Here is a 26339-nt window from a genome sequence, read left to right on the forward strand (position 1 = left end):
TGTTCTCCATCAACGTTTGACCTTCAAAAAGGCCACCAAAACACTCCTCCAAAACTCTGCTGATTAATACTTTCTCTCTCTTATACCTGACCTTCCCCTCTGATCTATCTGACGCTCTGCTTTGGTTTGCGCTCTGAGGCTTATGGGCTTGTGGTGCTTAAAGAATTACAAATAAATAAATAAAGGGGCCTGGTTGATATGACACAGTCAGAAAATTATAATTTTCGTGAAGGTTATTCATTCACCTTCCCCTCACCTGAAAATGGCTTTTCCTTGGAATGGAGTCCAGGCTCATGATTTTCTGTTCAGTTGAGTGGCCATCCTTCTGTGATTGCATGGTATGAAAACCTAAATTATACTGTGTTATGTTCGGATGCGTGACAAGAGTGTCATACTGCTGGTCTGAACCCTCTGGGTGCTTTGCAATAGAGCCAAACTGGTTGTGGGATCCCTGTGGATGCGTGGTAGAAGTATCCTGCAGACCTAAAGCCAGTGGATGTCTGGTGTGTGTGTTATCCTGCATACCTGACCCCTGTGGATGCCTGGCAAAAGAGTTATCCTGTAAACCTGAACCCTGTGGATGCCTCCTCAGAGAGTTGTCCTGAAAACCTGAACCCTTTGGATGCTTAGTAGGAGAGTTGTCCTTCAAAACGGAAACCTGTGGATGCTTAGTAGGAGTGTTATCCTGTTTGCCAGAAACGTCTGCCATGTAAAGCGAACCCTGTGGATGCTGAGAAATAGAGTATCCCGGATGGTGAGACAGAGATTCATGGCTTTCAGGAGACCTATTGTAGTGAGCCGATGAAGCATCTGGATACTTGTATGATTCACGGTCATGCAAATCACGCTTCTGTGAATGCTCAGCAGTGAAGTTATTCTGGGAGCAGCCACTCTGTTGAGTCGTAGAATGATCTGATAAAAACATTTGCTCTGCTGGCTGTAAAGAAGCAGGTTTCAAATAGAGTTTGGCTGGATTCACCCCTCCTAAACCCTGCAAAAAGAAAAAGAATAAACATGAGGACAAACACACTGAATAGAGCAAAAGAGCAAAGAAAACCTAAGTCAGAAAGCAGATATAGAGAATAGTCAAGAGTATGCAATGGAGAGAAGAGAAACCAGAAAGTGAACACAACACAAGCAATTTGAAAAGGTGGAACATAAACGAGATCAGTATGCAAGCAAAGGAACAGAGGCAATGGAGGAAATTACATTACAAATAGTACAGAACAGAGGATACAGGATGTTCAATAGGCAAAAAATACATTTAATAGAGCGCAATTAGTGAACAATTCAGGCAAGTGCCACAAACTAGAGGCAAGGAACCAAACGGAGAAAAAACATTAAGTAAATAACAACCGACAGAGCACAGACATCAGGAGGAAATTGGGAGAGAGAAAGGAAAGAAAGAGTAAAGGAAAATCAGGAAGCAAATACATTGATAAAAAAGCAAAGGATAAAGAGATCAGAGAGCAAAACGTACAGAAGAGATATCGACAAGCAATAAGATAGCAGTGTGACTAGTGAACAGCATGAAAGGTAATCAGACACTGGAGAAAGTTGGAAGGGATACACTGGTTACCATTTATAACATGTCTCTACTGCTACTTAAAACTAGTTGAACTTAAAACATAGGAACATAGCTACATGTTGAATAGTAAAGGAATGGTTGACAAAGTACACCTGGGTGGCCCTCTCGTGGGCGCCTAGCATCACAAATATATGTCACATACATCCCCGGCAGCCATCAGTGCATGAACTGCCTACCTGTGCTATGATATTTGGAAGGGCTCTTTGGTGTATTGTCATAAAGGAATAACCAGAAATGGAAATATCATTCTGAAAAGGTTATGAGCAGTTGTTAGAATGTTGGTATATGCTTTTACTGTTTGTGAATATTGTGGAATGTTTACTTCAGCAAACATGTATGGTATGTATTTGGTACATCAGAATTCAGCGTCAGTGTTTTCTCTCACACAAGGTTTATTGGATACTATGGTATTTCTGTTTCATTTACCAGAATACAGCACCAGGGCATTACTCCTCTCACAATGTCTCTGAAACTGTTGTGCCTTTATTGCATTTACCAGAATGTACAGTCAATGATTTCTCCTCACAATATCTTCCACCCATATTGTATGTTTGACCATAGGACACTACTGCAGTTCACAGAATAGAGTGTCAGTTTCTGACTTGCAAACCCTTCCAGTCTCACAATATATTCTCGATGCTTTGGCATTTTACTGCATATGACTATAAGAGAGAGCGAAAACCTCGACGCATTGTTCTGGGACAAAGTCCCTTTTTTCACCCATTGGCTGTTTGGAGCTTTCACTACATTTCCTAGAATGCCGAGTCAAGGTTTTCCCTCTAACAAAATTTCACAATGACTGATTGAACCTTTGGTATATTTATGTTTCACAGGATTAACATATTATCTTTCACACAATGCGTTTGTATAAGCAATTTTATGTTAGCCATCTTCTGGTCTCTGCACAACTTGGTTTAAAACATCACAGGCTTTCTGCGAGTTGATTGCAGTTTTGTCTAGGCGTGGCTTTGCATAACCTCAGTAGGGGTCCTGCTCAGACCTTTGCAGTGGACTGGTCTGCACTTTGCCTTGGTACAGTTTCATCTGATCTTTGAGAGTGAGTTGCTTCTCTCCTTGGCACAACTTCACCCTGGTCTCTAAACTGATGGCTCCTCAGCAAGGATTCATCTTTACATTGTTCAGTTTGCTCACGTGACTCCATTTGGTTTCGGAAACTTCTGTAGGTGAGCATGTCTTCTCAAGCTGCACACCTCCAATTCTACAAGCATGGAAAGAAGAGTTCAAAAGCTCTCATGGTAGTCTGACTTCCTTGAGAAAACACTTCGACAGATGGTTTCTATCAGCTAGATTGTTAAAGTTCCATACCATTGTGGATGTATGAATATGCCATTTTGATTGGAGCGAGCTTAAGCATAAGACTACAGTAGTTACTTCAACTGTAAGTAATTAATTCCATCTCAGTTAAAAAATAAACTCTGCCACCCCCACACTTAAGACTACTGGGTGGTATAGCATCTTTGTTCTACGCAAAATCAACATAATTAAAGACTATAACCAAAGGGTTGCATCCAAAATCTAAGCACCAGTAAGACCATCACTACGTTTAATCAAACCGTAAGATATACGCTCATTAAGAAGGTAAACAACCCAAAGGCATCCTCTAACCAATGTGAGTCACACTTAACACACCTCCTTGGACACTCATAGGTGCATGGGGGCCATGAAAGGCTGACCGGTTACACAAAGTGCCTCCAATGGGTGGTATATGGAGGATTCCCCTGAACCTCTCCAGTCTTCCCCATTTCTCCCGTGCTGTGCTGAGAATAGTAGATATAGATATGGATCATAGTTCCCATATTCATCCTAAATCAGCTGCACATTTACTCCTCAATCTACAAGATTCGTAAAAATTCACCAAACCGTCCCAATAGGCCATTTCACTCCGAATCATACCATCTAAAAGGTTGGGGCGTTCATGGCACTGTCCTTCTGAATCTCCATGTTATTCATTGTATACATGAGACCTATTAAAGCTTCTGGTCTCAAATCCAAACTTACATAGAGAATACACAAAGCCAAAAGAAATTCAGGGCTGAATGATCTACACTTGCCTTAGCTTTAATTGGAGTGAATGTAAATTGTACTCCTACCTTTCATCCCCTTTGCTCCATAGTGAATGGGCGATTCCCCCAACAGGAGACAAAACCAAAGCCATTTACACCGCAACATGCACCTCCCCCTTTAAATTTAAAGGCATATAAGGGCACAGCCACAGGGCATAACTCTGCCTGCACTCCGGTCAGTCCTGTTTTTTTTACTGGGCACTTTTAACAGTTTTCAAATTCTTTTAAGTTCTGATCTCAGGTTGCCCCAGTACATGTTGGCTTCTGCAGGGCTTTCTTGGTGTACCTCAGGCAAGAGCTGCCTATCAGTGTCTGACCTCCATGCATGCTACTGGAGAGCCTGGTGGTCCCTGACCAGTGTGACACTTGTGCATAAAGCCACATGCTGACACTTGGCATTAAAAGGCAGATATAGGACTGGAGCGAGATCGCCAGGTCACCTCCAGGTAATCTGAAGGATTCACCCAGAAAGAGGTTTAAGGCTTTGATGGGATCTCCGATTTCTAGGGCACCCTAGCAAGAGTTTTTTGGTTGGAAAGGGTCACAAAGAGCGTCTTGCTCGCCATACCGATGACTCAAACAATGTCCATTGGGCTTCTAAAGGTGCTTACACTGAAGGTTGGCAAGCTCTTTGACTGGGCCCAGACCCGAAGGGTTGCCTTTACATCTAGTGACATCTGGAGGATTTTGCTATGAGGTCACAAACCATACTGAGGTTCACCTTGGGGTCCGAAGGGCTAATACCTGGAGGACTCCCGAGGGTGCAAGAGAACCTGCGCCCAAGGGCTCTGCACCAGTCAGCGGTTTCCCACACACCCCTGAGAAATTTAGCCATTCCATCATGAACAAAATCGAGGCCAGGTTCGACAAAGACACAGAAGTCTGTGGTGATACAATTGTTTTACCAACCCCTCAAGTGAAAAGTCACCATCAATCACCATGGTCTATCAGAGGAGAATTTGAAGATATTCAAGCAGCCAAGACATCCTCCACACACAGCCTGAATAAGAGCAAGCGGATGCTATTTTGTCAAGGGGCTGTCGAAAAAAGTATTAAGTCACTTTTCTGCCAGCGTGACAATGTCCTGTCTTTTGCAGCTCACTTGGCAGAAGGCAGGGTTCAGGTCAGGGTCGGACTGGGACAAGAAATGGGCCCAGACACCTCAAAGAAAGGGTCCCTCACCTAAAAAAAAGAGAAAACGAGCGATAACATTCCTTTTCCATGGCCCCAGCATTTGATAATGATTTGTTATTTAAATAGCGCATTTGCCAAAGCACTGTACATAGCACATATTTACATATAATCATTCCCAACCGAAGTAGTTGGCACTCATTTATCAACCTCTGATTAATGAAAGGCTGCGTTGGCCTTGCTAGGATTTGAACCTGCTACCTGCAGATCATGCATAGATCGCAGCAGCACCAGCAAGCGCTCAACCTGTTGGTCTATATTAGTGGAGTAAGCTAGGAGGAGCAAGCAGTTCCTTCCTTCTTCTCCCATCATCCATCACTCCCTTATCGCCCCCTCTTGATTTTCTTCTTTCTTTTTTCTTTTGTTCCTTCCTTTTTCTTGCTTCCCCTTTCTTTAATGGGCATTTTCCTGTCCGCCTTCCCTTCCTCTCTCACATTGTTTCCTTCGTGTCTCCCTACCATCTTTCCTCTTAACAACCCCCCCATCCTTCTACCCTCCTTGTTTTTGTCTCTTCTACCATTCCTCCTTATTTCTTTCCTTCCTCACTCTCTGTAATTCCTATCCCATTGTTATGTTGGAACATAGCACTTAAAGATGTATTATTGTGAATGGGTCAACAGGCTAGTGTGCACTCAAGTTGAGTGCAATGATTGGCTCTGGGGCATTTTCACAGCTGATACTAACGGGCAGCTGCATCACCAAGCCTTTAGGCAAGACAGCATGAGTGTGTGATAAATCCACGTTCAGACAGAAGCATTTAATCTAAGCATGCATAAACCCCACATCTGGGTCTGTCTAGCTATAGATCTCTCACGGGATTAGGCACCAGGATTTACAAAGCTTGTATGTGTTGTCTAGTCCTGCGGGTAAGGTGCCAGAATTAGGTGATGTCCGCAAGCATGCAGTTTCAGCTACGACTTAACAATGCCACAATTCACCACAACCATGGTGTCACCACACACCCCATTCCGCTCAGACAATCCCCAATCTAAAGCAAAGCCACACTACGGTTACAACCTCCCCAATTCTACAGTGTGAGAACCATCCCTCATTAAATCAGGGTAATGCACCTAAACTACAGAGGTGCGATTGCTGGCTGGAAAATTGGGAAAACCTATCCTCATCGCACCATCTGATGCTCATACCAGTATGACAAAGCGTGCTGCAGAACTGGCACTAGCGATAACCTGGCTTTTGATAGCTGTATTTAGACTTCAGTGAAGTGAGAAGCTCTCACTTTCCACAATTCCCTGTTTTCTGTTCAATGCCCTGAGCAAACATGCCCTACACCAGAAAACATGTATTCAAAGGAAACGTGGTGCAATAAACCTTATGCCCATCTGGCTCCCTCCCAGGCACACAAATGGCCCAAGAAAACAGGCCTTGATGCAACTTCAGAAAGGGTCTGCAATGCAGCCACTGAATCTGAACCATACACAGCCACTGAGAGGTCCCTTACCAAGGGGCCTCTAATAAAACTCCCAATGCACAGGGAAGCATGGAGAAAACATTTTTTCACATCATTTTGTGTATTGGGGTTCAGCTGTGCAAGTGCAGAGGCACAATAACAGGTAGGACCGGTACATTCAACCATACACCCAATAAATATTAAAGCAGGCTGTTTGGAATAAGGGCCAGCGTTTAGATGCCACAGACCGTGACTAACGCTGGAATAAATAAAACTGCGCTTTTAAGAGAGAATTACCACCATACGCCTCAGGTATCAGCAAATGCAACCGTCTGCTAGCACAAATGTGCTTTTTATTTCACACACCTTTGACCTGCAGAGGTAAGGAGGAAGCAGTGTGCAAGGCATTCTGGGAAATATATTTTTAAAATTAAATAAGTTTTGCTGATTGCCTTAATCCCCATCCCATATTATGGATAAAAAGTACATTCTGAAATACAATCCTAGGGTTTACAGTACGTGATAGCCGTATGCTGTAAAGTTTGGAAGCAAGGTCAAACACTAGGCTCCAAAGCCAACCGTTTGGACTGAGAGCGAAAGGACCACATTATGACAAATGATAGTGCACACTTATGCTTGCCACACTTTATACCGAATGCAGAAGTACAATTTACTGTGTCCTATAATTGTACACTTGAACTTAGAAAAGCAGCTCTTACAAGAAGCACTGTGCAATGGACACTCCGAGTCAAAGGGCATGTACAAAATACACATACATGCAGCAATATTAACTACAGTTTAAGGAAAATTTCCAATTCTGTAAACTAAAATTATGAAGCTTTGTCCTGGCCTGTAGCGTTTTGTCCATGCCGAATTTCAGACATTTTTAGAAGATAAGAGTTTTCGCTCATGGGTTAAAAAGAGACACGAAAGGCTCAATCATGACCTGATAAGTGTGACATGCATACATACAATCTCACTGCATGGAGGAGCCAGCAGCTACTATAACATAGACCCATGGCAGTCCAGGTCAAAACATAGAGCATCCTGCACATATTTATTATGATACTACAGCCACCTAAATACTGTATCGTCACCACTCCCTCCCAAGCCCACTCAATGTAAACCTTTACAATTAACTGCCTTCACCATGCTTTTTTAACACTGGCACACAGAGTAGCATCAAATGCCTTTACCACTGGGCAGCACTGGAGTTTTCACCACAGAACACCATCACATTTGCATGCGGTTAACACAAAGCAGCACTGACAGGAGCATAGCACCTTTGACAGCAGCATAAACATTTATTTCGCTGAGTAGCATCACAGACTATAATTAATGTTTTATACATTAGGCTGCACATTTGGTAACTCTGTCCTGACTTTGTCCCGCATAATTTGCCTAAATTGTAGTCGGACCTCCCCTGTTTGTGGAGCCCTCCCAACGAGTAGCACCCCAAAGAAGTGCGGGTCTGGCCCGGGCTATCTTAAAATGGATACACAAGCACAGAGTGACTTGGACCTGCGACCAGAAACTCAGTGTCCACTAGCGAGCATCAGTGGTGCTGCCTCCAACAAATCAACTGAGCTGCACCATAAACACCTTATGCACAGACAAGCATCATGGACAGCCAGGTCCCTAAGAAACCCTGGGCCCACATTATTAGAAATCTGATTCAATCGAATCCCTGTGGCCAGATTTATAGAATATGGAGTATGGAGACAGGAAGATAAAAGGGGAATGGGAATTTGGAGCAGGTCGACGTTTCAATCAGTAGAATGAAAGACTGCACAATGATACTATTTCTGAAAAAACAACATCAACCAGGATACCTAGGCCCTGCATGCGCCACCAGGACAGGATCTTTCACCTTTCCCTGCACCCGGTCTATCCAGGGAAGCTCTTCCATGTACGCTGAGTCCACACTACTTTAAGCGTGTTTGGTCTGCCATTCATTCAAATTGGCAATCCTGCACGTGCACATTTATGCACACACAAACGGGTCGTTTTAGGATTCAGTCTTCCCCACACCCATGGTGCACTTTTGTAACGAGTAGGACTACTACAAAGGCTGGCCTTCCACCTTTGTCTAGCCCACACTGAGCCAGGTGCTGCAAGCAATGACCACGCAGACCACGACACGGCTCCCTTCCGCACCAGCTGCGGATACAGAGTCAGGACCAACATCAAGTTTAAGTCATCTCATGCTCCCACCACCATATGCCATGGATGGGAGGGATGCTGCTGCCTGCAACAGGTTTTTGAGAAAACCTGATCTTCATTCAAAAGACCCTCATTTAATCTGATTGGAAATGTGATTTTTGTTTTCATATTTGTTTTTGTCTGTGCTCAAACATCCCCTTGTGGTTTGAGTTGCAAGTGGTGTTAGTCATGCTGACACAATGATTGCACGGCCGTGACCCACACTGACTTGAGTGGCAGTGCTCTGGCCTTTTCTCGATTAACAGAGATAGTAACAATTAATTACAAACACTTCACTTGACTGTTCTCATTCAAAGTGACTGCCTCTTCTCCGACTCCCGACCCCCACTGGCCCATTCAATTTTATGTTTTAATTACTTAATGTGTGTAACCCATGTGCACAAATTCGGTCTCCAGAGACTCTCCATTGCAGTTTACGGCTGGGCCAGGCAGCTCGAATAGGCCACTCGTGGTTGTCGGGTGTGCTTTTCTTGAGGCCTGCTCCCTCCTCTGTCATCAACACTTCCTTTCAAATATCTGCGCATTGTGCTGGGTGCCCACGTGTCTTGAGCATGATTGGCTGCCACTGCCAGCCTGCTACATATCAACAGGCCCCCCCCCCAGACCCTGCCCTGAGAGGGCGAGGCTCAAGAGTCATCCATGGGTCAGCCTCACCCTGCCCCCCACCCAAGGCAGGCAAAAGCAAACTTGATGTAGAGCCCACCACCCATGACAGGAATTGTTGGTGTTCTCGAAGAGAACGTGAAGCTGCCTTCCTGGTGCCAAGCCAGTGGATGGCTGGGGCACTGGCAGCCCCGCGACTCATGCACTTTGTGCATCATCCGAGCAAAGTTAACATTAAGTGTTAACTTTTCTTTGATGATGTTCTCCGACTGTCATTGAGTGCATTCTAATCATAAACACATCAGTTTACCGCTTTACAGCTAGCTGGTGGCAGGCTGTGTGAGGCAACGTAACAAGTACAACTTCAGTTGTATATAATGCATAGAGCATACATGACACCTCGGAGGATATCATGGTTTGAAAATGCGGGACGACAGGCATGACCCAAATGCGATGAGGAAAATGCTGACATGACACACATGTTTTGGTCATGCCCAGTAATTGAGCGTTTCTGGGGTGAAGTGGCACAGAAACTGGCGGAAAAGGGGGTTACGATCATCATAGACACAGCCTGGGCCTGCTTGCTGGGAGGGTTCCCTAGGCCGCAGAAACTTAAGCATGTTGGGAAACTGAATGATTTGGCATATGTGCTTGCAAAACGAAGAATTGCCATGGGATGGAAGACGTGTCACAAGCCACGGGTGGAGGTGTGGTGGAAGGAGTTGCAGAAGTGGGCGGAGGCTGAAACGATGGTATGGCAAGGGGCGAGCGGTGTGAGGGGGGAAGAAGAGGCGGGAACCCTGATGGCATGGAAATCATTAATAGCTGAAATGTTCGGAGCAATACAAGATCCGACAGAATCCGCGGATAGCGACCCCGCCACTTGCAGCAGATACAGGGTGAGAGGAACAAACAGGCTCATGAAGGGGGTGGGAGGGGGAGAGCAGTGATCAAGATTAAATAGTTGAAAATTGAACTGTTGCAAATTGCACTGCGTGTTTGATTTGTATTGTTGTTTGGTGTGAATAAAGTCCTTTAAAAAAAAAAAAAACAAACAAGTACAACTTCAGTTACAATAATCCAGCCCAGCTCCAGCTTATTAATGTGGCCAAAAAAACCTGCCCCAGACTGGTTTATAAAAATCAGCCCCAGGGCCATCCAAAGTCCATTTTGATTCAGATGCAGATGCCGATAAACCAGTCCGCCCCTCGTTCAGGTTGATACATGCATGACGCTATTTGGGCCTACAGAAATTCGAATTCCCTTGCAATCTCTTCAGCAAATCCCTATGTTATGCATTTGGAGGGTCATACTAAGCTTTTCCTTCAATTTAGCTGACCCCATCCTTTCTGGGATCTTAATGTGGTGCAGGCAGCCATGGCGCATAAGCCTTTTGAAACCCTAGGATCAGTGGGTATCAAACGTGTTACATGGAGAACAGTTCTCCTAGTGGCATTAATAACTGACAGAAGGGTCAGTGAAACCCAAGCCTTTGCAGCTTCTGAACTATTTAATGTTTATACACGTACGATATGTTACCTTCCAGAAATGGCCTCTTCCTTTCACATTCATCAGAAGGTCTCATTCCCACTTTCTTCCCGTTCCCTCAGTAGGACCCTGACAGGGAGCTCAGTTGTTTAAGACATCAGTGGAGCATTAATGTGTTATCTGGCTCACACTAAGGAATGATGCTCTCTTTGTAAGCTTGGGGAGGATCATCTTCTGGCCAGCAAATCCCCAAGGTCTTTATCCCAAGATGGAATAAGTTAACACAGACTATCCTAGCATTGTGCCCGTGCTAGCCAGGTAGTACAAATGATAATTCTTTGAGGAAGTATGCAACAAGGCCGAAGTTGTTACTTGGCATATCCCTGCCATACGGCCAATGTACCTGCCTATCATCTAGTTGAATGTGCTTTAGTCTAAGAGCTTCAGGTATTTTCTTTCCGCTGATGGAAGGTTTGTTTTGCGATTGCCTTTCCTTTCTATGAACTGGCAAAAACAACAAATTGGCTCTCGATTCTAAATTCATTCGTTTTGAACACAAAGAATTGTAAAGCCGTCCTGCAATTTAACCTATGAAACCTCTCCTCCAAAGAGGAGGGAAAGTATAACAGAATGCAGGTTTTTTGTTACAAGTGGAACTGGGAAATCACCTTAAGAGAGAAAGAAGGGGTTGTCCCAAAGGATAACCTTTTCCAAACAAAACTGCAACAAAGGTGGCACGACCTAAAGCGCCTAAGTCGGAAATTCATCTGGCTGAAGTAAGTGCTACTGGAAATGCGACCTGCAGAAACTTAGTGCAGAGGCTTAAACAGAGCCACAATAAGACAAGGACCAAGTTAAGGTGCCATGGGGGGGGGGGGCTACTAAAGGGCTTTGAGAGCAGCCTTTCCCCACAAACCCTTCAAAAACTGCAAAACCAATGGGACAGGAAATTAGGACCCTTGTTCAGATGTCTGTCTGAAAAAAAAGAAAACACTGTCATTTAGCCCTTCACCATACCAATGTGTATGTCTGCCATGGCCAGTGACAGAAGAACATCGAAAATCATCCCAATGGGACACAACAACACAATAACCCTATCACAGAATCCACTGGTGAATAGGCACCTCGCTGAAAACCCCACACCAAAAACATTCTCGGAGAGCTCTCAGTCATTGTACCTCAACTTCTCAATAGCCCCGCTTGAAGGCTCAGGGCTCCAGTATTGGGATAAAGAACCCTGGCTCAACTTCGGTCAGAAGATCTTCCATGTGAGGGATAGTTCAAGGAGGGTAAAGCGGCAAGTCTGGCAATATGGAGTAGAAGGTACTTGGGCCCAGGTCAAAGCGATCAAGGTCATTGTTCTGATTTGCTTCAACGTCAGAAGCGCAAGAGAGAAAAGTGGATAAGGAGGAACACACTCCCCAGGTGGAACACAGGGAATCACGAGTGCATTCTACAGGGCACCTATCGAAGGGAACACGTTGAAGACAAAGATTTCACATTTGCACAATCTGAACGTATCATGCCTTGAAGATTATCTATCTCCCTGACTCCCTTCCTTGCATGGTGGCACCTCAATACACTTGCAGAATAATAGTCAGACCTATTTGCTGTTATCTACGCTGTTAATTGTACTATTTGCACTTATTCTTCCTGCACTGATTTGTATCATTTAGAAATTCAAGGGCTCTGAATGACTGTTGTTTTTTCCCCTTGTTCCCTCCCTCCTTGAGCGCTTTGAAACACTTGCCTTGTGTATAGGCGCTTTACAAATAAACATTACCATACCATTTAGTGTTCAAGCTGGACATGAACAGGTTTTTCTGGGGAAGCTGCAAAACAGAGAACATCTGTTCACAAACAATGCATTCAGCTCCTAAAAGCAGGCTCAGCATGTCTACCCGAGTACTCAAAATGTCAGCAAAGTGAGAATCGATCACCTTCTCCCTGCTCTTGATCGCCAAAAACCACAGGAGAATGACCTACCCGCAAAGCCCATGTCTTTAATGCAGTGCATGGCATGGTGCCGTCAGGGAGAACTTGGACAATCAAACCTAGAATTGATGGTAAGAAAGATCACAATGCAAGATGAACTGCCCTAAATTCCAGCAAACTGATGTGGAAGGAATTCTTCTGGCCTTTCCAGACTGCTCACAGAAGGATTGTGCAGATGAGTTCCTCATCTTGCCAGGGAAGCGTCCGTGACCGTGGTGACTGCCGGCTACAACTGCCAGATAGATGACCCTTGGGAGTCGGTTGGTCCTGGAAGCCTTCCTGCAATTTCATTAAACGTAACCAAATGAAAGGTATTTGGAAGTGGAGGGAGCAGGATAAGGAACAAGTTACTTACCTGTAACTATTGTTCTCGAGCATGGGTCTGGCATTGATTCGCATGCTCATGAATATTCCCCGTTGTCAGGCTGGGAATCCTCAGTAAAGAAAAAATCAGTATCAGTTTTGTTTCTGATCTGTCTTTCTTAGTAGTAACCAATCACTGGTCTCTGGGTCATACTGTCCCCAGCCAATGACTGCCCTCTCCCTAAGCCCCGCCCCTGGCAGCCATCCTCAGATTTGGTAGCACGTAAAGTGGCAGTATGACCAAGTGAAGAGCCGCAGAGTGGTAGGAGGGAGGGTTCGCATGCGAATCCATGCCAGACCCATGCTGGAGAACAACAGTTACAGGTAAGTAACTTGTTCCTTCTCCAGCATGGGGTCTGGCATGGATTCACATGCTCATGGATGTAAGAATACATAGAAGTACACTCATTCACAGCCACGGGAGGTGGCAAGGCTCAACATTAAGCATTACATAAACTCAACATTAAGCAACTCTTACCTCCTCACCAGGCCCACCTTCAGGCGAACAGGTTGCGCAGCACTGCTTGGCCGCCTCTGGACTCCTCCCTGGAATCCCGGTCGACGCAGTAGAATTTCGTGAAGGTGTGTGTCGACCTCCACGTAGCAGCCCTGCAGATGTCCAGCAGGGGCACACCAGACAAGAACGCCGTAGTAGCAGCGATCGCTCTGGTCGAATGGGCATTCGGACGGCCGGGCAACGGTTGGTTTGCCAACCAATGACAGTGCATGATGAAGCCGGAGAGCCATCTGGAAATGGAAGCCTTCGAGAGGGCCTTCCCTTGATTCATAGGTCCAAAGTTCACAAAAAGCTGTAATGTCTTCCGAAAACTCTTTGTGCGGTCCACGTAGAACTTCAGCCCTCTAGCTACATCCAGCGAGTGCAAAGTCCTCTCAGCCAGTGACAAAGGCGACGGGAAGAAAACTGGCAACACCAAGGGCTCGTTGAGGTGGAAGTCTGACGGCACCTTGTGCATGAAGGAGGGGTGCGTCCTCAGCACCACCCTCATCTCGTGAAAAGTCAAGTATGGGGGCTTGCAGGATAGGGCCTACATCTCTCCCACTCGCGTGGAGGTGATGGCCACAAGGAACGCTGTTTTCCACGACAGGAATTTCAACGGTGCCGAATGCAGAGGCTCAAATGGCGGTCCCATGAGCCTAGTCAGCATCACGTTGAACTCCCACACCGGGGCCAGAGCCTTCACCGGCGTGAACGATCGAACAGTCCCTTCATAAACTCCTTCACCAGGCGATGAGACCACAGGGATGACCGTCCCGTAGTTCTGGTGTAACGGGAAATCGCTGCAAGATGGCTCTTGATGGAAGCGTGAGCCAGGCCCGCCTTGGCCAGCGACAGCAGGTACGGCAGCACTTGAGGGGCCGTAATTCGCAGAGGGTTAATCTTCTGTGCACGGCACCAGACAGAGAACCTCTTCCACTTGAGTCCGTAGCACTTCAGAGTTGAGGACGCCCTGGCCTTTGCAAGCACCTCCTTGCAGTCCGCCGGGATATCGTACCCTCCAAACTCTAGTGCTGCAGGAGCCAGGCCTGCAAGTTCAGCGACTCCGGGTCGTGATGGAGGATGGTGCTTCCTTCTCTGGAGAGAAGATCTGCGTCCGTCGACAGTCTGACTGGGGGGGGGGAACGCTGACAAGTCCAGAAGGTCCGGGAACCAGATCTGTCTCAGCCACGCCGGTGCGACGAGGATCATTCTGCACCGGGACCTCTTGAGTTGGTTGATGAGTCGGAGCAGCAACAGCAACGGAGGGAATGCATACAGGAACAGGCCATCCCGGGGGAACGAGAAAGCATCGCCCATGCTCCTCGGCTGCGGAAACCTGCAGGCGAACCTCTGGCACTTGGAGTTCGTCACCGTCGCAAACAGGTCGATCTGGGGTTTGCCCCATCGTTGGAAAAGCCGATCCACTTGATCCTGATGCAGCTCCCACTCGTGGCACGAGCGCAGTTCCCTGCTGAGTGAGTCGGCAATGACGTTCTTTATTCCTGCTAGATGGAAGGGCACCAGAAACATCCCCTTGGCGACGGCCCAGTGCCACAGATCCTGGGCCTCCTTGGACAGGGCTGGGGACCTGGTGCCTCCCTGCTTCCGGATGTAGAACATCGTGGTGGCGTTGTCGGTGAAGACCCTCACCACCTTGTCCTTGAGGGACGGGAGAAACGACCAGAGGGCCCAGAACACTGCTCGCAGCTCCAGGATGTTGATGTGGAGAGACCTCCGGGCGGTAAAGGCCTCTCGCGTGCAGATCTCCGATGTGCGCTCCCCATCCATCCAGGGAGGTGTCAGTCGTCACAGTCTCCTGATGTACCGGGGTCTGGAAGTCCTTGCCCGCCGTGAGATGCGAACGGGTGCCCCACCATCGGATCGCTTGGCGGAAAGCCTTGTTGAGCGGGATCCTATCTTCGAAGCTGCCCGTCGCTTCTATCCAACGGGCGTCGAGGAACTCTTGTAGAGGACGAATCCGTAGCCTGCACAGGCGCACCAGGTAGATGCAAGAGGACATCATTCCGAGCAGGGACTTGATGGATCTCACCCTGGCCACGTCCGCGGCCAGCAGGCGCTGCACCTTGCCCAAGCTGGCCTCCGTCCTTTCCTCCGACGGCGAGGCCACCCACGCCACTGTATCGAGCTTGGCTCCCAGAAACAGTGCGACCTGCGACGGGACCAGGTGGGATTTCGAGTAGTTGATGGAGAATCCCAGGTCCGTGAGAAGTTGGACTGTCTCCGCCGTGCGCTCGACAGCGAGTTCTCCGGTCCTTGCACGGATGAGCCAATCGTCCAGGTAGGAGTAGACGTGGATCCCCCGAAGGCACAGCCGCGCCGCCACTGGTGCGAGGTACTTGGTAAACACCCTGGTTGCTGACTTCAGCCCGAACGGCAGTGCCTTGAATTGGTAGTGCCGCCCCTGGACTACGAATCTGAGAAACTTCCGGTGTCCTTTTAGAATGGGGATGTGGAAGTAAGCATCCTGCAAGCCCAGCGACGATAGGCAGTCGCCCTCCTCCAGCTGTCCCAGCATGTGCTGGAGGGTGACCATCCTGAACTTTTGCGCCTTGATGTACTTGTTTAACCGCTGCAGGTCCAGGATGGGGCGCCAACCGCCTGTCTTCTTTCTGATGAGGAAGTACCTTGAGTATACTCCAGAGCCCCAGAGCCTTTTGGGGACCAACTCGATGGCACCTTTCTTGAGCATCGCCCTTACTTCTAACAGCAGTAGAGGGACGTGACTTTCCTTCCTGGCCACGAAAGGAATGTGGGGGAACTTCTTTAGAAATTTGATTGTGCCCGTGGGCCAGGGCATCCAGCACCCAACGGTCGGTGGAGATGGACTCCCACACGCTGATGAACTTTGCCAGCCGGCCTCCCACCGGGGTGCTCGGGTGGGCGCCCGACGCAACGGCCGGTTCAGTCCTGCTTGGATGCGGCCTTGCCACCCTGGCCATCTTGGAGACGACGATGAGATCCTCCTGACTTGCCACGTCCTCTGTAGGCCTCCTGCAACGAGGAGCGGGCTGCCTGGCGGTACGTCGAGGAGCCGCCGCCGTATCCCCTGGAGGCACCGTTTTTGCCTCCGGCGTTCCGAAAGGGCAGCCGGCGTTGCTGCAACACTCCCAAGGCCCGAGCCGTCTCCGTGTCAGTCTTGATGGCCTGAAGTGACTCATCCACTGTTTTTCCAAACAGGTTGTTCCCGTCGAAGGGCATGTCCAAAACTCTGGTTTGCACGTCCTGGCGGAAATCAGTTGCCTTGAGCCATCCCTGCCGTCGAAAGCAAACACTGTTGCCCAACTGGCGGAATCCGGTGTCAGCGATATCCGTGGCCACCGTTATGGCGTGGTCCGATGCCACCTCACCTTCCTGCAGGATCTCCAGGGCCTCCGACCTCTTGTCGTCCGGTAGGAAGTCCAGCAGGGGAGCGATCTTGTACCACAGCTTCCTGTCGTAGTGGGCCACAATCGTTAGGGCATTGGCCGCCTTAATTGTCGTCGCCACAGACGAGATGACTCGTCGTCCCATGGCGTCCAGCTTCTTTCCCTTGCCGTCAGGTGGGGAGGGCGAAGTTGAGGATGACGCGCCCGCCGCTTTCTTCTTGGCCGCCGCCGGGACGACCGAAACCGGGGTCGTTTGTGCCCTAAGGCACCAAGGGGCAAAATCGGGAACCCGGTACTTCTTCTCATACCGATCCCTCTTGGCAGGCATCATGGATGGGTTCTTTAGGAGGGCAAGTCCCTCCTCCCAAATGTGGTCAATCAATGGTACCGCGAGGACCGTCTTCCTCTTGGCCTTGTGCCGCTGATAGAGGAAAAATTCCTTCTTCTGTTCCTCAGGGCAGAGCTGAAAAAGCTTGGATGCCCTGGCAATCATGGCGTGGAAGGAGCCAAATTCGTCGAGCGGGGAGGCCCGCGCGAGTGGTGATGGCAGGCCCATCCCGTTGTCACCACCGTCGTCATCCGTCCCTGCCGTGGCCGTCTCCGTGTCATCCCCCGAGACAGGGGAAGGAGATGAAGGCTGAGCGGGCCGCAAGGGCTTTAAAGGCGGGTGGAGGGTTAGGGGGTGAACCCTCATCCGCTTGTTCGGAGGGCTTTCCGACGGGCCCGGCTCTGTTGGGTCATCCGTTGGGGTGAGGGGCACTCTCGTCCTTATCTCCGTACATAAGGTTTGGATTGCCATCAAAATGGCCGCCGAATTGTCCTGAGGCTCGGGCCCTGGCTGCGACGGGCGCAATGGTTGCTCCTCCTCCAAGGGAGTGTTGTCGGCGCCGTCATTGCTCGCTTCGTCTGCCTCCTCTGGGTTTCCCCCGTGGGACCGGACCTTCTCAAACGTCTTGTTGAGGTCCTGCACGCCTTCAACCAGCTCCTCCTCAGAGGCTGTATCCGTGTCTGCTACCGCCCCCCCCTCTTTTTCCACTGGGGTCTTCACGGGGGTCTTATCGATGGGCTGATAAGAGGATTCCCTCCGTGGCGGAAGGGAAACTCTAGGCCCTGAGGTCGCCTCCACAGGCTTCACCAGGGCCATTGCGACTCCCTCGAGAGAGGCCTTCTCCTGGTGAATCAAGGCCTTCACCACCATGGGCACGCTTGAGACCTTCACCTTGGTGAGGGGTCACCGCCTCGCTCCCCCTCGGCTGATCCCTTCGAGATTGACCGGGGCCTCTCCAGAAGCTTAGCCGGGTTCTCAGATTTTCTCTTTCCTGAGCCAGAGCGTTGGCTCGTGGTTGATGGCATCGGTGAAAGTGCGCCCTGCCGGGCAGCCGAAGAGCCCGCCCCTTCGGCGCTCCTAGTGCCTGCGGACTCGTGGTGCTTTGCCTTCTGTTGGGCCCCAGTCGCTGGGGCGCCCTCACAAGACTTAGAACACCGTTCAGACTTCTTCTTCTCATCTGCTGGGCCCTTCTTCAGCCAGCTGGCGAGGCAGATCCGACGATCCCTCATAGTCCGTTCCTACAAGTTCTTGCAAAACGCACAGTCCTTCTCCACGTGCATTTTGTCTTCGTGAAGGCAGTAGAGACATCTCGAATGCTCATCCTCCTTGAAAACATTCTGTAATCCGCATCCAGGGCAGTTCCTGAACAGCTTGGATCCGGGTGTCGAGCTTCCCTTGTCCTGGGCCATGTCCACGAGGTAGGCCTCAGATCTTCTGGAATCTTCCAAGAAGCATAACTCGCCGAAAACTTCGCCCTTGAGGGGCGTAGAAAATTCTGAAACGGTTCTCCGTTTTATCGGAAGTTGAAACGGTGGAACTTTAGGCTCGATTGACCGAAAAAATGAGATAAAACTCCTTGAAAAAATGCAAAACGCAGTAAAAGCTCAAGAGCTATAGCAGGAGGACTCCCAACACTTGCACGTGCGGTAAAAATCTGAGGATGGCTGCCAGGGGAGGGGCTTAGGGAGAGGGCAGTCATTGGCTGGGGGCAGTATGACCGAGAAACCAGTGATTGGTTACTACAAAGACGGACAGATCAGAAACGAAACTGATACTGATTTTTTCTTTACCGAGGATTCCCAGCCTGACGACGGGGAATATTCATGAGCATGTGAATCCCATGCTGGAGAACGATCTTCATGTCCATGGTGAACTGGGACCACTATACTTAATGCACACATAGACTTGCTTCCAGGACTATGAAGATGCCAGATGCCATTAGCCTTAGCATCCTCAAGAAAACCCAAGATGGAAGTCCGACATTCAACTAGAAAAAGATCCACCATTGACTAGATGCTTTTCACTCTTTCTGTGGAAGGGGAAAGCCAAACCTTGCTTTGTATCTTGTATTTCCCCTATAAACCACAGGCATTTGGAAGGGGCTCAGAAAGAACTACTTAAGGTTGACAGAAAAATCTAACTGATGCAGGGGGTTGCGCGTCATCTGGAAGTCCTCTAGAATGAATTCCTCTGACTTGGGCTTAAAGAGACAGTTTTTGTGATAGAGAAAGCCATAGACCCTGTTGTGTGAAGATTTGCTGCAACCACTGCCATAACCTTCTTGAATATGCTTTGAAACAAAGTAAGGTTGAATGGAAGAATTGCAAACTAGTTAGGAGTGCTTCCCTCCACAAAACAAAGGTAATTCAAATACGCGGAGGGACATGAAAGTACATATCTTGCAAATTTAAAGACACAAGCCAGTCATGCAGCTCCCAAGTCTGGAGGATCTACCACAGGGTTCATTTTGAATCGGTCCTTGGAGCATGTTAAGGGTGCAGTGGAGCTTGTTAAGAACTCTCAGATTTAACACGGGTCTGTGATCCACATTTTATTGGCATCCAGGAAGTAACAGGAATACCAGCATTACCCCTCTTCAGCAGATGGAACAAGCTCCAGTGCTTCCTCACAAAGAAGCAGAGAGATTTGCTGAAGAGGTTGCAATACCAGAGGGGTAAAGGCAAGGTGTGAGGGGTTTGCAATTCCAGAGAGGGTAATGGCAAGGTGTGAGGGGTTTGAGAAGTTATGCAAACGAACATCAGGCAAAATCTGTGTTTTAGGATTTGGAGGACCAAATGGTGAAATGGTATGTGACACGTGCTGTCTGTTCGCTTGCAGATATTGAGATCAATTATAAAATGTTTGATAATGGGAGTTCAATTATTATCGCCACAGTAAACAATTGTCTACAACATTCAGAATGTTTTAATAAGAAGACAAAATGGAAAGTGTTGAATGGATTTCAGACCGACAAAAGTTCTTCAGGGACCACATCCCTCTCCTTTCTTAATCATAAGTCACAAAAAAATAAATAAAACGCAGGGCAGAACATCCATCTTTGTAATTGAAACTACTTTATGAGAAACAGCCACGCTGCAACACTGATTTACCTGCTCTCATTGACATAAAACATATAATGCATTATAGAACATAGTGGGCACTGCTGGAGACAGCCACCCTTATCATTACCTTCATTGGGGCTGTCTTTAATCAGGGAGGGTAGTCCTGCCCCAGATGACAGTTGGGGCCTGGTCCCCAGTTTCTTTTCTGCTGGGTGGCCCATTCACCATGTGGTGGTCACCTGATCTGACTGCGCATGGCCTGCACCTGAAAACATTCTCTCGGCAGCCATGGAGGGTCCCCGCAATGATCGCTGCTGCAACCGTGGCCCGTTGAGATCTTCACAGTGGTTTCATAGGCTGGAGAGCCACACACCACACTTACCACGGCTACTCTCTGAGCGCTTACCACGGCTACTCTCTCACCTTCTGGGCAGCCCGCAGTCCAGTGGCTGCCCAGGGCCATTTTGGCTTCACAGGGCGTCACTGTTATGGGGATGCTGGCATTGTTAAATCTGTGAGTAAAAGAAAGAGACGTAGTTGTACGTCGGGCGCGCTACTATGTTTGGCGATGACTTCTTTGTCGTCTTGTTTCCAGTGTTGATTGACTTAAAATAATATTCTGTGACTTCCGTTGTAACGGGGTTTTCATCTCCTGGACCACAGTTACCAATACAAAGAAATATCAGACCAAGCAGCACTGACAGGAGCATAGCACCTTTGACAGCAGCATAAACATTTATTTCGCTGAGTAGCATCACAGACTATAATTAATGTTTTATACATTAGGCTGCACATTTGGTAACTCTGTCCTGACTTTGTCCCGCATAATTTGCCTAAATTGTAGTCGGACCTCCCCTGTTTGTGGAGCCCTCCCAACGAGTAGCACCCCAAAGAAGTGCGGGTCTGGCCCGGGCTATCTTAAAATGGATACACAAGCACAGAGTGACTTGGACCTGCGACCAGAAACTCAGTGTCCACTAGCGAGCATCAGTGGTGCTGCCTCCAACAAATCAACTGAGCTGCACCATAAACACCTTATGCACAGACAAGCATCATGGACAGCCAGGTCCCTAAGAAACCCTGGGCCCACATTATTAGAAATCTGATTCAATCGAATCCCTGTGGCCAGATTTATAGAATATGGAGTATGGAGACAGGAAGATAAAAGGGGAATGGGAATTTGGAGCAGGTCGACGTTTCAATCAGTAGAATGAAAGACTGCACAATGATACTATTTCTGAAAAAACAACATCAACCAGGATACCTAGGCCCTGCATGCGCCACCAGGACAGGATCTTTCACCTTTCCCTGCACCCGGTCTATCCAGGGAAGCTCTTCCATGTACGCTGAGTCCACACTACTTTAAGCGTGTTTGGTCTGCCATTCATTCAAATTGGCAATCCTGCACGTGCACATTTATGCACACACAAACGGGTCGTTTTAGGATTCAGTCTTCCCCACACCCATGGTGCACTTTTGTAACGAGTAGGACTACTACAAAGGCTGGCCTTCCACCTTTGTCTAGCCCACACTGAGCCAGGTGCTGCAAGCAATGACCACGCAGACCACGACACGGCTCCCTTCCGCACCAGCTGCGGATACAGAGTCAGGACCAACATCAAGTTTAAGTCATCTCATGCTCCCACCACCATATGCCATGGATGGGAGGGATGCTGCTGCCTGCAACAGGTTTTTGAGAAAACCTGATCTTCATTCAAAAGACCCTCATTTAATCTGATTGGAAATGTGATTTTTGTTTTCATATTTGTTTTTGTCTGTGCTCAAACATCCCCTTGTGGTTTGAGTTGCAAGTGGTGTTAGTCATGCTGACACAATGATTGCACGGCCGTGACCCACACTGACTTGAGTGGCAGTGCTCTGGCCTTTTCTCGATTAACAGAGATAGTAACAATTAATTACAAACACTTCACTTGACTGTTCTCATTCAAAGTGACTGCCTCTTCTCCGACTCCCGACCCCCACTGGCCCATTCAATTTTATGTTTTAATTACTTAATGTGTGTAACCCATGTGCACAAATTCGGTCTCCAGAGACTCTCCATTGCAGTTTACGGCTGGGCCAGGCAGCTCGAATAGGCCACTCGTGGTTGTCGGGTGTGCTTTTCTTGAGGCCTGCTCCCTCCTCTGTCATCAACACTTCCTTTCAAATATCTGCGCATTGTGCTGGGTGCCGCACCCAGCAACACACCAATGCGCATGATGGCCCACGTGTCTTGAGCATGATTGGCTGCCACTGCCAGCCTGCTACATATCAACAGGCCCCCCCCCCCCCCAGACCCTGCCCTGAGAGGGCGAGGCTCAAGAGTCATCCATGGGTCAGCCTCACCCTGCCCCCCACCCAAGGCAGGCAAAAGCAAACTTGATGTAGAGCCCAGCACCCATGACAGGAATTGTTGGTGTTCTCGAAGAGAACGTGAAGCTGCCTTCCTGGTGCCAAGCCAGTGGATGGCTGGGGCACTGGCAGCCCCACGACTCATGCACTTTGTGCATCATCCGAGCAAAGTTAACATTAAGTGTTAACTTTTCTTTGATGATGTTCTCCGACTGTCATTGAGTGCATTCTAATCATAAACACATCAGTTTACCGCTTTACAGCTAGCTGGTGGCAGGCTGTGTGAGGCAACGTAACAAGTACAACTTCAGTTGTATATAATGCATAGAGCATACATGACACCTCGGAGGATATCATGGTTTGAAAATGCGGGACGACAGGCATGACCCAAATGCGATGAGGAAAATGCTGACATGACACACATGTTTTGGTCATGCCCAGTAATTGAGCGTTTCTGGGGTGAAGTGGCACAGAAACTGGCGGAAAAGGGGGTTACGATCATCATAGACACAGCCTGGGCCTGCTTGCTGGGAGGGTTCCCTAGGCCGCAGAAACTTAAGCATGTTGGGAAACTGAAAGATTTGGCATATGTGCTTGCAAAACGAAGAATTGCCATGGGATGGAAGACGTGTCACAAGCCACGGGTGGAGGTGTGGTGGAAGGAGTTGCAGAAGTGGGCGGAGGCTGAAACGATGGTATGGCAAGGGGCGAGCGGTGTGAGGGGGGGAAGAAGAGGCGGGAACCCTGATGGCATGGAAATCATTAATAGCTGAAATGTTCGGAGCAATACAAGATCCGACAGAATCCGCGGATAGCGACCCCGCCACTTGCAGCAGATACAGGGTGAGAGGAACAAACAGGCTCATGAAGGGGGTGGGAGGGGGAGAGCAGTGATCAAGATTAAATAGTTGAAAATTGAACTGTTGCAAATTGCACTGCGTGTTTGATTTGTATTGTTGTTTGGTGTGAATAAAGTCCTTTAAAAAAAAAAAAAAAAAAAAACAAACAAGTACAACTTCAGTTACAATAATCCAGCCCAGCTCCAGCTTATTAATGTGGCCAAAACAACCTGCCCCAGACTGGTTTATAAAAATCAGCCCCAGGGCCATCCAAAGTCCATTTTGATTCAGATGCAGATGCCGATAAACCAGTCCGCCCCTCGTTCAGGTTGATACATGCATGACGCTATTTGGGCCTACAGAAATTCGAATTCCCTTGCAATCTCTTCAGCAAATCCCTATGTTATGCATTTGGAGGGTCATACTAAGCTTTTCCTTCAATTTAGCTGACCCCATCCTTTCTGGGATCTTAATGTGGTGCAGGCAGCCATGGCGCATAAGCCTTTTGAAACCCTAGGATCAGTGGGTATCAAACGTGTTACATGGAGAACAGTTCTCCTAGTGGCATTAATAACTGACAGAAGGGTCAGTGAAACCCAAGCCTTTGCAGCTTCTGAACTATTTAATGTTTATACACGTACGATATGTTACCTTCCAGAAATGGCCTCTTCCTTTCACATTCATCAGAAGGTCTCATTCCCACTTTCTTCCCGTTCCCTCAGTAGGACCCTGACAGGGAGCTCAGTTGTTTAAGACATCAGTGGAGCATTAATGTGTTATCTGGCTCACACTAAGGAATGATGCTCTCTTTGTAAGCTTGGGGAGGATCATCTTCTGGCCAGCAAATCCCCAAGGTCTTTATCCCAAGATGGAATAAGTTAACACAGACTATCCTAGCATTGTGCCCGTGCTAGCCAGGTAGTACAAATGATAATTCTTTGAGGAAGTATGCAACAAGGCCGAAGTTGTTACTTGGCATATCCCTGCCATACGGCCAATGTACCTGCCTATCATCTAGTTGAATGTGCTTTAGTCTAAGAGCTTCAGGTATTTTCTTTCCGCTGATGGAAGGTTTGTTTTGCGATTGCCTTTCCTTTCTATGAACTGGCAAAAACAACAAATTGGCTCTCGATTCTAAATTCATTCGTTTTGAACACAAAGAATTGTAAAGCCGTCCTGCAATTTAACCTATGAAACCTCTCCTCCAAAGAGGAGGGAAAGTATAACAGAATGCAGGTTTTTTGTTACAAGTGGAACTGGGAAATCACCTTAAGAGAGAAAGAAGGGGTTGTCCCAAAGGATAACCTTTTCCAAACAAAACTGCAACAAAGGTGGCACGACCTAAAGCGCCTAAGTCGGAAATTCATCTGGCTGAAGTAAGTGCTACTGGAAATGCGACCTGCAGAAACTTAGTGCAGAGGCTTAAACAGAGCCACAATAAGACAAGGACCAAGTTAAGGTGCCATGGGGGGGGGCTACTAAAGGGCTTTGAGAGCAGCCTTTCCCCACAAACCCTTCAAAAACTGCAAAACCAATGGGACAGGAAATTAGGACCCTTGTTCAGATGTCTGTCTGAAAAAAAAGAAAACACTGTCATTTAGCCCTTCACCATACCAATGTGTATGTCTGCCATGGCCAGTGACAGAAGAACATCGAAAATCATCCCAATGGGACACAACAACACAATAACCCTATCACAGAATCCACTGGTGAATAGGCACCTCGCTGAAAACCCCACACCAAAAACATTCTCGGAGAGCTCTCAGTCATTGTACCTCAACTTCTCAATAGCCCCGCTTGAAGGCTCAGGGCTCCAGTATTGGGATAAAGAACCCTGGCTCAACTTCGGTCAGAAGATCTTCCATGTGAGGGATAGTTCAAGGAGGGTAAAGCGGCAAGTCTGGCAATATGGAGTAGAAGGTACTTGGGCCCAGGTCAAAGCGATCAAGGTCATTGTTCTGATTTGCTTCAACGTCAGAAGCGCAAGAGAGAAAGGTGGATAAGGAGGAACACACTCCCCAGGTGGAACACAGGGAATCACGAGTGCATTCTACAGGGCACCTATCGAAGGGAACACGTTGAAGACAAAGATTTCACATTTGCACAATCTGAACGTATCATGCCTTGAAGATTATCTATCTCCCTGACTCCCTTCCTTGCATGGTGGCACCTCAATACACTTGCAGAATAATAGTCAGACCTATTTGCTGTTATCTACGCTGTTAATTGTACTATTTGCACTTATTCTTCCTGCACTGATTTGTATCATTTAGAAATTCAAGGGCTCTGAATGACTGTTGTTTTTTCCCCTTGTTCCCTCCCTCCTTGAGCGCTTTGAAACACTTGCCTTGTGTATAGGCGCTTTACAAATAAACATTACCATACCATTTAGTGTTCAAGCTGGACATGAACAGGTTTTTCTGGGGAAGCTGCAAAACAGAGAACATCTGTTCACAAACAATGCATTCAGCTCCTAAAAGCAGGCTCAGCATGTCTACCCGAGTACTCAAAATGTCAGCAAAGTGAGAATCGATCACCTTCTCCCTGCTCTTGATCGCCAAAAACCACAGGAGAATGACCTACCCGCAAAGCCCATGTCTTTAATGCAGTGCATGGCATGGTGCCGTCAGGGAGAACTTGGACAATCAAACCTAGAATTGATGGTAAGAAAGATCACAATGCAAGATGAACTGCCCTAAATTCCAGCAAACTGATGTGGAAGGAATTCTTCTGGCCTTTCCAGACTGCTCACAGAAGGATTGTGCAGATGAGTTCCTCATCTTGCCAGGGAAGCGTCCGTGACCGTGGTGACTGCCGGCTACAACTGCCAGATAGATGACCCTTGGGAGTCGGTTGGTCCTGGAACCCTTCCTGCAATTTCATTAAACGTAACCAAATGAAAGGTATTTGGAAGTGGAGGGAGCAGGATA

The 26339-nt window shown here is 47.9% G+C and overlaps 1 protein-coding gene across 1 annotated transcript in view; it reads right to left on the bottom strand.

Moving 5' to 3' along the window:
- The window catches only part of TDRD5 (tudor domain containing 5), a 2293977-nt gene that overhangs the window by 526019 nt on the left and 1741619 nt on the right, over positions 1-26339 (bottom strand). The window contains exon 13 of the mRNA XM_069641474.1: positions 257-991. Coding sequence (XP_069497575.1) covers positions 257-991 — 735 coding nt within the window. The remainder of the gene's footprint in view (positions 1-256; positions 992-26339) is intronic.

Source organism: Ambystoma mexicanum, chromosome 1q (assembly GCF_040938575.1).
Source record: "Ambystoma mexicanum isolate Mex_15411 chromosome 1q, UKY_AmexF1_1, whole genome shotgun sequence".
Classification (NCBI taxonomy): Eukaryota; Metazoa; Chordata; class Amphibia; order Caudata; family Ambystomatidae; genus Ambystoma; species Ambystoma mexicanum.